We start from the raw sequence: 14,721 nt of genomic DNA on the forward strand, positions 1-14,721 counted from the left end.
TTCTTCTGTTATTACCAGATGTTTCGCTGCTTGTCTTCGTGTGCACTGTTTTCCCTTAACGACAGCATCAGACATACACCGGAACAATTTTGATTGCTGTGAACCCTTACAAGGAACTGGACATCTACACATCGGTAAGTATAACTCACGGGCTTTCCTTCCACATTTGGAACCATTATATGACATGATGACTGAAATATAGACCGCTGCGAGGTAACGGCTCCTTAAACACGTCGCGGTAACGTATACGCGCGCAACAATAGCGGAGCTGTTGGAATCGATGCTTCAGTGCGCCGGGAATCAAACCCGGACTTCTGGATGATCTGTAGCCATGAGCTCTGACCACTAGATCACAGGGGCGGTCTGGCCTTATCTCTGGATTAACTTTTCAAATGTATTCGTCCGTATAAAGGTAAAAGCCTTCCGTATGCTTAATTAAACACCACGCCGTGAATACCTGTGGACGTTTTATTAAAACAAGTGGCGTGCAACAGGATGCTGCAGTACAACATGTGGAGGTATAACTCCATACATTCTTGACCTAGTTGCTAGATGTAAGACGCTATCATATCGCGGCCGCGCTGCACTCGGAGAAAGAGACCTCGATGCCCATTGGGTAGGAGATCGGGTGGGTTCCAAAGCCGGTCTGGAAGCTGAGGAGAAATTATTTCCCCCTACCTGGAATCGAACCCCAGATGTTCTAGTCTGGTCGCTATACAGATTGAGCTATCCCATCTCCATTTCCGCTGTATACGCAAAGTATGGTAAGGTACAGCTATCCCTGTAACTGGCCGTGGAGGCCCATAAGGATGTGAGACGTCGAGGCTCCCACATTATCTAGACAATCGGCTCACAGATGACTGTAAGGTAGTCAGTCTTACGCGCCGGCCGCCTTTTACTCCCCAAGAAGCTTCCTGGTACTCATTTCTGTTAGAGACTGAGTCGACCCCAGGGCCACAGTGCGGCTAGAAGGATTATGTCAATTGCAAAATAATCCACCTCATCGAGACTCGAACCCGCGATCTTCCGGCTTGTAGCACAGTGCCTCAACCAACTACGCTACCGCGTGCCCCTCCTGTGTACGTGGTATAATTAATTTAATGGGTACTTTCTTCCTGATTCATACGCAGTTTTCAACTTCCTTCTGCAGTGTCGTGATGTTTCTCTCAGAACCAACGTAGAGCTTCACTGAAGTCGTCACCTGTTTGCGTAATCCTCCCTGACAGTGTTGTTTCAAAGATCGATAAATTGTAAAGGTCAAACCTTTGGCACATTTAGACCCTTTCATTAACCAGAGCTGTCAGAACGACTGTGTCTGCACGTGTATTTTTCGCCCATTATTTTTATTAGTTCTGTTACCTGGCTTATATGAGCCATTCGTTGTAAATTAAATGGGTCGCAACCAGACTGTTTCACTTTCTTACTAATGATGGCAGGTGCATTAGGTAGCGTAGTTGGTTTAGGCACTATGCTACAAGCCGAAAGGTTGCGGGTTCGATTCCCGATGGTGTTATTACATTTTTCGATTTACCTAATCCTTCCAGCGGCATTATGTCTCTGGGGTAGATTCAGCCTCTAAGGGAAATGATTACCAGGAATCTTCCTGAGGTGTAAAGGGAACGTAAGGCTGACAACCTCACCGCCAACTGTGAGCCGATTGTATAGAAAATGTGGGAGCCTCGACGTCTCACAACCCTATGGGCCTCCAGGGCTTGTTACAGGAATAGCTTTACCTATTTACCTTTACTAATCGGTGGCAGCACCCAGATGCTCAGTACTGCTAATTTTGGATGCAGTCCTGAGCTACTTTCATCCAGCTTTCTCCCCCAAAATAAATGTTTTTAAGCATACTCCTTCTTGGCTACCAATTGGCTTCCATTGAGAAATTCTTTGTCTGTCTTCTGTCTTCTTTGTCCGAAGAAATAGTAAGTCCATCGTACATTTTTCACCCATACATTAAAATGTTATATAAAACTGATTGGGATCAGGGTGGGCGTTTATCGATGAATGTGTCTGCTGCTGATTCTCAGTGAATATGACCATGGAAGACATATTTTGTAACCGCCGGGTAAGGGCCGCGCCATAGCTCAAGCGGTTAGTCGCTGGCTTATACCGCGGCGGCCCGAGTTCGATCCAGGGTCTGGTCAAGTGGGTTTTGTGGTGGACAAAGTGGCGCTGAGGCAGGTTTTCTCCGAGTACTTCGGTTTCCCTGCCAATCTTCATTCCACCAATTGCTCCACAATCACCCACACCTATCATCTGGGGCTGGTACAATAGGCCAGAAGTGGCCGCAGTAAAGGGACTTAGTCCCACCCCACTAGCAATAAAAAACCTCCGGGTTGTCTATAGCACAGGCCGGGTCAGTATAGCTAAAGACAAAGAAAGGTTGTACCTGTGCATAATGCACTATGCCATGAAGACATATGGGGGGTTGGAGGTATAGCTCCACAATTCTTGACCTCGGCAATAGATGGATGTGAATGGTCAGCTTCACGCTTCATCCGCTTTACCCGTGGGATAAGAGCCCCCAGTACCCATTGTATAGTAGGCTGGGAGGGCCCCAGAAGCGGTCTGGACGCCTTGGAGACAAGAAAAATCTTACCCGTGCCGGGATTCGAACCAATCGCTATACAAAGCATATCCCAAAGTGTTCTGTAAGGCTTCTTTAAATTCTCACTTTAATTGAACAGTTTGACAGTTGTTACCGTTTTGACAGTGAACTCAGTTGAAGTAAGTATGTGGTACTTAAAGCAGCAATACAAAAGTAATGAGGTTGGTGGTGAATAACCTGTTATCTAACCCGGATATCCGGTTTTGAGAATTGTGCCTGTATCAGAATCCTAACACTAGCGTGTTAGGGCGGCCGCACACCAACTGCGTCAAGACAAGCGTCAAGACATGAGACAAAAGACGCAGCCTTGCTTCATTCGTGATTCGTCAGCATGAATCTGACGTCAGAATCATGACTCAGACCGGTGTGCGGCGGTTTTCATAATCTCATTAGTTTCAACTGTGCTCCTTTCGTTGCGTCATGCCGCAGTCATCGTATCTTGACGCATGCCGGTGTGCGGCCTACCTTAGAGTGGTTCGTGACCCATTTAACCGCAGTCACCATATTTTCTTTCCGTTTCCACCTTAACCAATTTCTATTTTTATGGTAATTTTACATTGGTATTAAATTTATATTGCCGGTCACGGTAGCCGAGCGGTCTAAGGCATGCACTGTCTTCGCTCGCTTGGAAGCCGGGATCGTGGGTTCGAATCCCACTCAGGGCATGGATGTTTGTGTGCTTTTTTCTGTGTTTGTGTACAGGTAGAGGCCTTGCGACGAGCTGATCACCCGCCCAAGGAGTCCTACCGAATGTGTAAGATCTACAGAAACCGAAGTGAACGGAGAAGTTCATGGAGGTAGGCCTAGGCCCACTGGGGCTGTAGTGCCAAGGGGGGGGGGAAATAAATTTATATTACTGGGACCAGAGGCGATTCCGATAAAGGAAGTTTCCATTTTTTTTTAGATCAGCCCCTTCTCACGGGTTCCGTTTTATACTGGTTTTGCTATACATCACTAACAGATGTAACAGCGAGAAGTGGGGTAAGGCTGTGGGTTCATTTCCGCGTGACTTAAGGATTCACTGTAGGTGCTGTTCTACAAGGGAGGCTGAAAAGAGATGGCAGTATAGTTCATTTGTGGGATATTCTCAGGACAGTAACGACGTGAGCACGGAAAATGAAGAATATCCATTGTTGAGAGCTGTTACCAAGCAACGACTAGTGAACACATTGCAGGCTGGAGGAGACTTAGCGTGTACGATTTATAAAGCGTGTAGACAGCGATAGCGCTGTAAGTGCTTGTAGTTCCGAGTCGTGTGTATAAGGTGTCAATAAATCTATTCACCAATCCATACCCCGTCTATAGCCACACACCCTACACGTGACATATATTGAATATTTCTTTTGATTTCTTTCCTATACAGCAAGTGGTCTCTTTAATACAGACGTGGCGTTTTTTTCTCGATGTAGAAATTGAATTCTCAAATATTTGAGCTGTTTTACGGTTATATCCGTTAAGTTGATGTTTAAGAAAGTAATAACTGTTCTTTGGTATTTTGCTTTTAAGCTTTTAATTATCGCGCTCGTTGCAGCGATGTTTCAAATCGCATGTCACCAAGCCTCATGCTTGTTACGGTGTTACTGTTTTGCGGTTAAGTAATTTGTGAGCGAAAGCTTGTTAGCCGGTATGTGACCGCCCACTGATCGGGGAAACCATGAAATTGACAGCAGCTTTTCACTTCAAACCGCACATGCGAAACTTCTGTGCATATTACCTACCCTATACGTCTGTGGCCTCGTGCCATTTTATAATTATACCTTACAGTTTGAGCACACTCATACAAAAGATGAAAATAAAATTAAGCTCTACGTGTTATACATTAAATGTAATTGTTATAACTAAAGGTAAATCTTTTACTCTGAATTTCTCAGTCGGTATAGCGACGGGTTGTGAGCTGGCCGGCCGGGATTCGATTCCCGGCAAATATAAGGGATTTTACTCTTATTCACGGTTGATAGACCGGCCCTGGGCCTCACTCCAGGCTTCTATCCAATGGGAACCAGGGACAGTAAAGCATCCGTGCCATAAAGCTGACTGCTCACCTCCATCTAGTGCCGAAGTCAAGAACGGTGGAGCTATACCTCCACTCCCCCATATATCTTCATAGCTTGGTGCTTAATAAATTAAGCACAAGGACAATTTTACCTTTTTAGCCAGAGTTGTACCCCAGTTCAAGATGTAATCTGATGACTGATTGGTCTTGATACATAATAAATGATTTTTATCAGAAAAATTATTCATATTATTTTAAATTTAAAATATTTACAGTAACCCTGTCTGTTTGTTCGATCCAGGGTCTGGTCAAGTGGGATTTGTGGTGGACAAAGTGGCGCTGGGTCAGGTTTTCTTGGAGTACTTTGGTTTCCCCTGCCAATCTGCATTCCTTCAATTGCTCCACAATCACCCTCACCTATCATCTGGGGCTGGTACAATAGGCCAGAAGTGGCCGCAGTATAAGGGACTTAGTCCCACCCCATTAGTAATAAAAAAACAAAAAAACCCTGTCTGTAGTCATCTCGGGGAGGCGTTCCGAGGCACACAAATAATGTTTCAATCTTGTGAGAGCTTGGAGAAAACCATAGATCTCGTGTGTCTGTGTGTACAACAGGTCTCTGGGGCCAGACTCGAAACGGGTATGTCTCTAAAATGAAAGCCGGAATTTGAACCAACTCAATGTGATAATGCTGACGACAGTTTTGTCTGCATGTGCCAGTTTCGGTATATGCTTGTCATCGCTGAGTATTCATGTTCTATCATTATCAACATGAAGTTGAAACCATCAAATTTTTCTGATTCGAAAATATAACTAACCAACTTCTTGGTGCTGAGCATGTCTTGAGAAGCCGCCAGTTGTGCAGCCACTTAAGAATTTCCCAGCATTTTATGGAACCCGAAGGTTCATTACCGTGTTCACAAAATCCCTCCACTGGTCTCTATCCTGAGCCAGATCGATCCAGTCCATACCACCCCATCCTTTATCTCTAAGATTCATTTTAATATTATTTACCCACCTACGTCTTAGTCTTCCTAGTAGTCTCGTTTCTTCTGGTTTCCCCACCAATATCCTATATGCATTCCTCTTTCCCCCATTCATGTTACATGCTTTGCCATCTCATCTCCTTGACTTGATCATTCTAATTATACTTGGAGAAGAATGCAAGTTATGAAGCTCCTCATTATGCAGTTTTCTCCAACTTCCTGTCACTTCACTTGTCTTAATGTTATAATGAAGACTTGTCGGTGTCTTAGGATTGTCACAGGATCTTGAACACCCTTCTGCGCATGTCCCTCCCCTACCTGTCATTTAACTAAACTGTCGGTAAGCCAGGGTTCTCGCTCGATTAGACTGATCGCGTTGTTTACACCGTGGAAGGAGAGGCGGTAGTGCGTTTGTACTCACGGCGTGTGGTGCAAGTAATTGTTCTTCCGGCGGGAAGATGGCTCTGCTGACGCCCCAGTGCGTAGCTTGGGATGACCATTTGTAATCTCGCCTCCCAATTACGTTTTGATGTCTTAATTGATTAGAACAGGAGATGGGATTTTGTGCACCTGGGGTGTTGTAGTGGTGGGGAGGTTATATTCACTGAAACAAAATGTTTCGGGGATAATGGACGGCAACTGTTTTCCTTTACATCCTGTGGCCCACTCAGTGCTGGTAGAATATGTACTCTATTATACTGTCACTTGTATTAGTGACTATATATTTGGTATATTGGTAAATAGATTTATTGACCATTTACTGGTCGTAACTACAAATAACTGTAACACTATCGCTGATTCCCACATTACCAATCACTCCACACTAAATCTTCTCTTTCTACTTCCACTAGTCTTTACTTGGTAACAGCTCTCCCCAATGGCTATTCCTCACTAGATGTATCCCGGTAACGAACCTTAGCAGTGGAGATTCTTCCGTTTCCGTTGCCCGCTACTTAACACTCCACAGCTGAACCATGAACTCCCTTGTAGCGCCAGTTGTCTTCAAGATAACTCCTCGGCACGGACCACGCAGAAAACACAGCCTATCTGTTGTTGAGTTGTATTTACCGTGGGCACGTGTTTGCGAAGCTGTTGCTTAGAAACGGGTTGTTCTATTGTTGCCACAGCCGTTAATCTTGGTTTTCTAGAGGGGAGCCGCTATTTCCTTGAAATAGCTCTTTAATTGTCCTCACGAGCTTGAGTGGACTCCGTTCCAGACACACTGCTTCTCAGAAAATCTGGTAGCGCCGGGAATCGAACCTGGGACCTCTGGATCTGACCACTAGACCACAGAGGCGGACGTAATGATCCACATACAAGAATTAATTAATTTGGACTACATTGTCTTAACCGATTCGCTTATCTTCGTGTTGTTAAACATACACAATGACTCACCAAATTGGTGTTCATTAGGGCACAGCGTGTGATCTGAGTCCTCGTCAAGGGTGAGTAAGTTTCCCAGGTGGCCTGCTGTGGACATGTTGCTGTTCCAGCCTGGCTTCATCATCTCACTCGCCCCAGGGTCTCTGATCATCTCAGACCAGATCATCTAACAGCGCAAGCGCTTGCACGCACCTTTCTCGATAGGTGGGGCAAATAGTTAGTTCCAGAGCCTGTGACTGTCTTCCAAAATGCAGAAATAATCCAGCCTTCTTTCGTTTTTTTTTTTCGCATCGCGTCGAAGCCGGGATAGCTCAGTCGGTATAACGACTAGGCTACGGGATGGACGACCGAGGAGCCGGGTTCGATTCCGAATAAGGATTTTCTCTTCTCCATAATATCGAGACTGGCTCTGGAGCCCATCCACCCTCATACACAACGATTACCGGTGGATGTTTCTTCGGGGGTAAAGTGGCACGGGCGTGAAGCTGACACTCATTGTCTGGCGCAGATGTTAAGAACTGTTCAAGGTGTATCGTGCTGCACGTTCGCCAATCATTCGATTAATTTTCCCCCTTTGCGGATGCCTTTTTGTTCGTCTTGTTTTTTTCTCTCTTCCTTTTCAATGTTATTCCTTCTTTATACCCTGTGTTTCTGCCCTTAAATAATTTGTACTCTAACGAAATATGCCGACCGAGCGACCGCCGCTTGTCGGCAAAGTTAGTGCCAACTTTTGCTGTTAGAGGGTGTCGCGTGGTCAGCGCAACGGATCCCCACGGTCGTTAATCTCGGTTTTCTAGACCGGAGCCGCTATTTCCTTGAAATAGCTCCTCAGTTATCCTCACTAGGCCGAGTGGACCCTGTTCCAGACCCACTACTTCTCAGAAAATCTGGTGGCTCCGGTAATCGAACCCGGGACCTCTAGATCTGTAGCCAGGAACTCTGACCATTAGACCACAGAGGCCGTCGTAATCTGAGTAAGGTGAACAAATTTTTGGGTTCCATGAAAGGCGGGGAAATTCGTTGATCAATTGAATTTCTCACGTCATTTGCTACCTGAGCTTTCTCCGGTAATTTGTAATTATGTTTATCCCAGTTTCCCACCAAATTCTCCCTGGCAATCAGTTTCATATGGAGAGGAACTGTTGAAGGACAGAGAAATACCGTCATTGAAGACTTGTTGGGTCTTCGCCACGAACAGGATAAGTTGTTCTGTAAGTTGAGAACGTGGAACTCAAAACCTCATTGTGTCCCTCCGGGGGAGCTGCACGTGTGCAGAATGCCAAAACCCACGCACGTACCGGAAAAGGCAGATGCACCCCGCTCTTACAGTCCGTCCTATTAGACCTGGCCATTCTTAACAGAATGCGCATTGGGTTATAGGGTGTAGTAGGGCGTTAGTTACTGTGCTCTTAAACACAATAGCCCACTGTAGGTCGCGGTGCAAGGGCCGAGGAGGCCTACCCCTCATATATTCATACTGTGCTCTTCCCCCCCCCCCCAGTGGAGCTGAAACCACAGCCCGCAACTTCCTGTCTTACTTCCCCTCTCGCGCAAACCAGAGGACAGATCTAGAAATACTTCCTGTATATTGCAGATCCGTAAAGCGATTTCCGCAGTATTCGCGCATGTCATCTGTCGGAACGAAAACTTGTATATTTCGCATACGTAACTGAGCTTCAGGTAAAGTCTCGTCAGAAAAATGAGATTTTGGGGCAGTTTTTATGCGTTATAGGCTGTAAAACCACTGAAAGGCCGCATAGAAACATAGATCGAGATTTTTGGCGTTTTTTGTGTACGTTATGTGCTGTAAATCCACTGAAAGGCCACATAGAAACATAGGCTGAGATTGTTGGCGTTTTTTGTGTGCGTTATATGCTGTGAATCCACTGAAAGGCCACATAGAAACATGCGTTGAGATTTTTTAGGCAGTTCCTATGCTCTATAGGCTGTAAATCCACTGAAAGGCCACATAGAAACATACGTTGAGATTTTTTGGTAGTTTTTTTGTGCATTATAGGCTGTAAAACCACTGAAAAGCCACGTTAAAACATAGGAACCTATCCGCGGGCCTTATCATAATTTTTTTCCATCATGCAGATCATATGTAGCATCTCCCTGCAGTGATCAAATATGAAAAACCCAAGGGCGCAAGTAATAATACGGTACGTAAGGGTTAGAAGTGCCTACTTAAATACAATACGTTTTAATGTTACTTGTACGTCTCACAAAATATCATTAATATGATAAAGTCAAGGAGGATAAGAACGGCAGGGCATGTGGCACGCATGGAAGAGGAGTGCATAGAGGTTTCTGGTGGTAAATTCTGGAGGAAAGAGATCAACAGAAAGACTTAGACGTGAATGTGAGGATATTAAAATTGATGTTAGAGATCTAGGATGGGGATGTGGATTGGATTCATCTAGCGTTGAATCGTCGTACTCTTCAAAACTGTGTAGTTTGAGATACTGAAGCATCATAAAATAAATAACAATACAGTTGGTGGGCTGCATGCAGCCCGCGAGTCACGAGTTGACACCCTTGGTGTAGCAGTTGCATTGTGCAAGGAATGGATTTGAATGGTAAAAGTTTTCTGTAACCGAATGGAACCCNCCCCCCCCCCCGAACTCGTCAGTTTTGTGGTTGCAGGCTGTAGAAATGTTCTTTTTCTCCGTGTTTATAAAGGTTCCTCCAGAATTAGCTTTTTAGTACCTTGGAAGTATCTTTTCCAGCTGTGAACTATTGTTTCTGACTGGATCGGTGTAGTTGCCTGCTGAAATAGATGGCTCACAATGGCGTCTGGAAACAAGACAGCATCACGTCTGAAAGGTAGATAACATGCCATGCTGGAGAAGACAATATCCCGCGTAACATTAGTTTTAATGAAGATAACACAAATCAATCCTAGCGAAGTTTCTAGAGATGAAATTTTTGTTGTTGCTGTTACAATGTAAATTCGTATGGAAGTGCGGATGATAACATAACATTGTAGGAACATGTTTTGTTCACTGAGTAACGACATGTTATAAATGGACAGGTTTTGTATCAGTTATTTTTCTATCCTGTGTTTTGAAGCAGGTACATGTACACGGAAGGATTGAATCCTGTTTTTTTTTGTATTTTGGAGGTTCCTGGTTACAGTCGTGTTGAAAAACCATGAAATTCACGACGGACACGTTGCTTATTTACCATCCAGTGACTGAGGTTAGCCGTTGCTCGCGGACCCAACAGAACATGCGTCTTCCACCTCACCTGAGGAAGGAAACAGATCCAGTTTCCGAAACGTTGTGTTGTTTAGAATACCGGACGATGGACAAAAGTCCAAAAACCCATTAATCTCAAGTGTTACACGCCATCGTCAGAACCCTTTAGAATCAAAATGTCGTACATAGGTCTTGCCCATGTTTAAGTATGTTCCAGGGATTTGCTTGAAGTTACTGAGATAGCAAATTAACTAACTTCATGGAGCTGAGCCTTTCTTGAGAAGCCGCCAGTGTTACAGCTACTTAAGAACTTCCCAGCATTTTATAGAACTCTAAGATTTATTTTAACTGGTCTCTATCCTGAGCCAGATCAATTCAGTCCATATCACCCCGTTCTATCTCTCTTAAGATCCATTTTAATATTATCCACCCACCTCCGTCTTAGTTAGAGAGGGTGGGTTTCCCCATGCGCATAGACGTGTAGTGGTCCATTGTGCTTCCCTCTATGATTTATACCAGCTTCTATATCCTACCGGTATTGGTGCTTACCATCAGTCCCACCCAGCCAGCGAGACCGGCTCTCTACTGGCTGAGAAGTATCTATAATGCTTCCCCCATCTACCGGAGGTATTAGTGACTGCTGTTGGGCGGCAGGTTCTTTTACGTGCCGTAAAGCTACGACACGGGACCCACGGCTTAAAGTCCCTCCCGGAGGACTTTTTCCCTGAATTTTTCCGCCCTTAAAAATTCGACGACCTCCGCCGGGTATTTGAACCCGCGTACTACGAGTCATGAGGTGGGAACGTTACCTCTAGACTACGGAGGCCGCTCACCTCCGTCATAGTCTTCCTAGTGTTCTCTATACTTCTGGTTATACCACCAGTATCGTATATGAATTCGTCTTCTCCCAATTCGTTCTACTTGCCCTTCCCACCTCATCCTCCTTGACTTGATCATTCTAATTATACTTGGAGAAGATTACAAGTTATGAAGCTCATCACTGTGCAGCTTTCTCCTATCTCCTGTCACTTCCTCTCTCTTTAGGTGAAGTTACCGAGATGAACTAAAAAAAAAAATTCGACAAGGACGGCGGTGTTTGGACCGAGATTTGAACCCAAAATCCTCGAATAAAAGAAGGTCTGTTAACTTCTTAACAGGAAGTTCTAATTAAACCTGATGTAATTAAATGATATTTATAGTTCAGCACATCAGATTGTTATGCTTGATGTCTCTGAACCACGCGCATGCTCAGTCGTTTTGTAGACCCTCCGCGACAGTTACAGCGTTACTTGAATCATATCGCCCGGCCGCTCTCTTTTCGAATAAAATGGGGGGGAGAAATTGGGTTGTGAGTCATGCGGTGACGTCATGAGCACAGATTTCTTTCCTCGACTGGGGAGGTGAAGTTCTCTCCTTCTCATCCGCGTCTTTACCGTCTTCCTGTTCCTCTTTCCTCTCCCTCTTTATGTAAGCAAATTATTGGACAGGTGACCGTAGCGCCGGCCCTCAGGACTTGGATTCGGGAGGTACTCTTCTCAAATCTAAGGCAGAGACACCAGATTTTTCAATGTTTCCGTGTTTTTCCCCAGTGTCTTGGGCAGATTCCAGGATGGTACGTCATTTAGACCACGATCGCCGATTTCCGGATCCCTTCGAATTTATCGTTCATTTGTCATTCTCTCATTCGACGCTATGTAATCCAGATATTGAGACCGCCGTAAACTAGACGACAAAAAAGATGTATTCCGATTAAACAAAAAGAAAACCCCTCCGTGGTTTTAGTCCGCAAGCGAACTATACCGACCGAGCGACCGCCGCTCGTCGGCGAAGTTAGTGCCAACTTTAGCGGATAGAGGGTGTCGCGTGGTCAGCGCAACGAATCCCCACGGCCATTAATCTCGATTTTCTATGCCGGAGCTGCTATTTCCATTCAAATAGTTTCTCAGTTATCCTCACGAGGCTGAATGGACTCCGTTCAAGACCCACTACTTCTCAGAAAATCTGGTAGCGCTTGGTATGGAACCCGGAACCTCTGGCTCTGTAACCAGGAACTCTGATGACTAGACCACAGAGGCGGTCGGTATATTCCGATTAGTTTCATTATTTGGTTTTGAGTTTGAGACTTCTGTCACCCGTCTGTTGTACAGAATATCGAATGTACTCGTGTAAGGTACGCGGAAGTGTTGACACTCATTTTCTGTAGTTGTTTTCTTTACCGTCCAGGCTTGACTTCAGTACAGTAATGTAGACAACAGTCACTGTACAAAACTTCATTTTGGATCCAAGGTTTTCTTTTGGTTGCCCTCAGAAACGTACAGTTTTTATGTTGAAACATGCGAACTTTTCTGCCCATGCGGTTGTAACACTTGTTCAAGGTGGAGTTTCCATTTATTACTTTTTTGTTATAATTACGTGATTGGGGAACGCGGTAGCGTAGTTGGTTGAGGCACTATGGTGAAAGCCGGAAGGTCGCGGGTTCGAGTCCCGATGAGGTGGATTTTTTTTTAATTTACCTAATCCTTTCAACCGCACTATGGCCCTGGTGTCGACTCAGCCTCTAACAGAAATGAGCACCAGGAATCTTCCTGGGGGTAAAGGGTGGCTGGCGCGTAAGGCTGACAAACTCACCGCCATTTGAGAGTCGGCTGTCAACAAGATGTGGGAGCCACAACGTCTTACATCCTTATGGGCCTTAACGGCCTGTTACAGGACTAGCTTTTACCTTTATAATTTCGTGATTTCCTATGAATGATTAGAAATTTCGATGGATTTAAGATTCTCACAGCGGTGAATGTAAAAGGTTGTATATTTTCGGATGTTTCGTTGCCTAGTCCGGTAAAGTTAACGATATTTCGGATAAAGGCTTTTCTTGCATCTTCAGGGCCTAAGATAAATAAGGAACGAGGAAGAATCAAGCAGTAAGCTGTAAATTGGGTCACTCAGCATGATGCGTTTTTCTTGCTTCTTGCTTGCGGACTGCACGTCATATCTCAGAAGAATAACTCTTCACTCTCTACATATCTTGTTCATTTGATATAGGAGCCTCTACAAAACTTCGCTTTCTACACTGTGACTGTTTTCAACGAGAATTCAGTGCTCAGAATGTTAATGTTATGCATTAGAGTGCCAGGGCCATTTTGGTGAAACACCCCTAACACTGGATTTTCGTTAAAAATCACCCTGTATTATTCTAGGAACTTACACAGTTCTTCACTTTCTACAGAGTGATTGTTTTAAACAAGAACTCAGTCTTAAGCATGTTAATAACGTTATGTATTTGTGTCCTAGGTCCATTTTGGCGAAACATTCCTAATATTGGATTTTCGTCAAAATCACCCTGTATAATTTAAGAAATTTACAGTTCTTCGCTTTCTATAGTGTGAATGTTTTCAACGAGAACTCAGTGTTGAGAATGCTAATAACTTTATGTATTAGAGTACTAGGGCCATTTTGGCTAAACATCCCTAAAATCGTTAAGAATCACTCTGTATTATATTATTTCGCTTTCTATAGTGTGAATGTTTTCAACGAGAACTCAGTGTTGAGAATGCTAATAACTTTATGTATTAGAGTACTAGGGCCATTTTGGCTAAACATCCCTAAAATCGTTAAGAATCACCCTGTATTATTTCAGGAATTTTCACAGTTCTTCACTTTCTAGAGGGTGACTTTTTTCAATAATAACCGAATATTAGGAAGGTTAGTAATGTTATACATATATTAGAGTTCCAGTGCCATTTTGACTAAACATACGTAACTTTGCATTTTCGTTAAAAATCATCCTGTATTATTTCATAACCTGCAGATATGGTACATTAAGTGATGTATTCATATTTAACCGCATTCCAGGCGTATTACTTGCATCCCCCCCAGTTTCTAGGATATCGTCTTCAGAAATTAACCTCTCATCAACAGCCGGAACTGAAAGGCGTGCAATCTGTGTAACACGCCCTTTGTTTCCTCTATCAGCGAGCATGGAAGTAGTCGATAAACGTTTAGCTAGTGTAATACAGAGAGCAGGTGTGGCTGGTGGCGTACCAACTGTTGTACGGTAATTTATTATCGCTCTGTTTTGTTGGATTCTTGCTTGTTTACAGTCTTAAAACGTCTGCCATTAGTTTTACGGAGGAAGCGCGCGTTTTCACGATAACCGTAACGATCGGTTAACGAGTTTATGTTGACGCAACTGTTCCTCTTATGGCAATCCCTACATCAAACACTCAACTCTCACACAAATTTAACGAGAACTAAAATAGTTTAAGCCGGTCACGGTAGCCGAACGGTCTAAGGCATGAACTGTCTTAGCTCGCTCCGAAACCGGGATCATGGGTTCGAATACCACTCGAGGCATGAATGGCTGTGTGCATTGTTCTGTGTTTGTGTTGTCCTATGTTTAGGTAGAGGCCTTGCGATGAGCTGATCGCCCGTCTAAGGAGTCCTACCATCTGTAAAGTGATCATTAAACTGAGAAATGAGCTCCAAAGAGAGAAAGAGAGATGTGGACTGGACTATTTTGGTTTAGGATAGGCTCTCGGCACCTTTGCGGCA

At 44.3% G+C, this 14,721-nt stretch overlaps 1 protein-coding gene across 4 annotated transcripts in view; it reads left to right on the forward strand.

The window, feature by feature from the left end:
* The window catches only part of LOC111872344 (myosin-I heavy chain), a 160,864-nt gene that overhangs the window by 82,706 nt on the left and 63,437 nt on the right, over positions 1 to 14,721 (forward strand). For all 4 annotated transcript variants that reach the window (XM_033754648.1, XM_023866112.2, XM_033754649.1 and 1 more), the window contains exon 3: positions 72 to 134. In XM_033754648.1, the coding sequence (XP_033610539.1) occupies positions 72 to 134 (63 nt within the window). The remainder of the gene's footprint in view (positions 1 to 71; positions 135 to 14,721) is intronic.

The sequence above is a fragment of the Cryptotermes secundus genome, unplaced genomic scaffold, assembly GCF_002891405.2.
Source record: "Cryptotermes secundus unplaced genomic scaffold, Csec_1.0 scaffold55, whole genome shotgun sequence".
NCBI lineage: Eukaryota > Metazoa > Arthropoda > Insecta > Blattodea > Kalotermitidae > Cryptotermes > Cryptotermes secundus.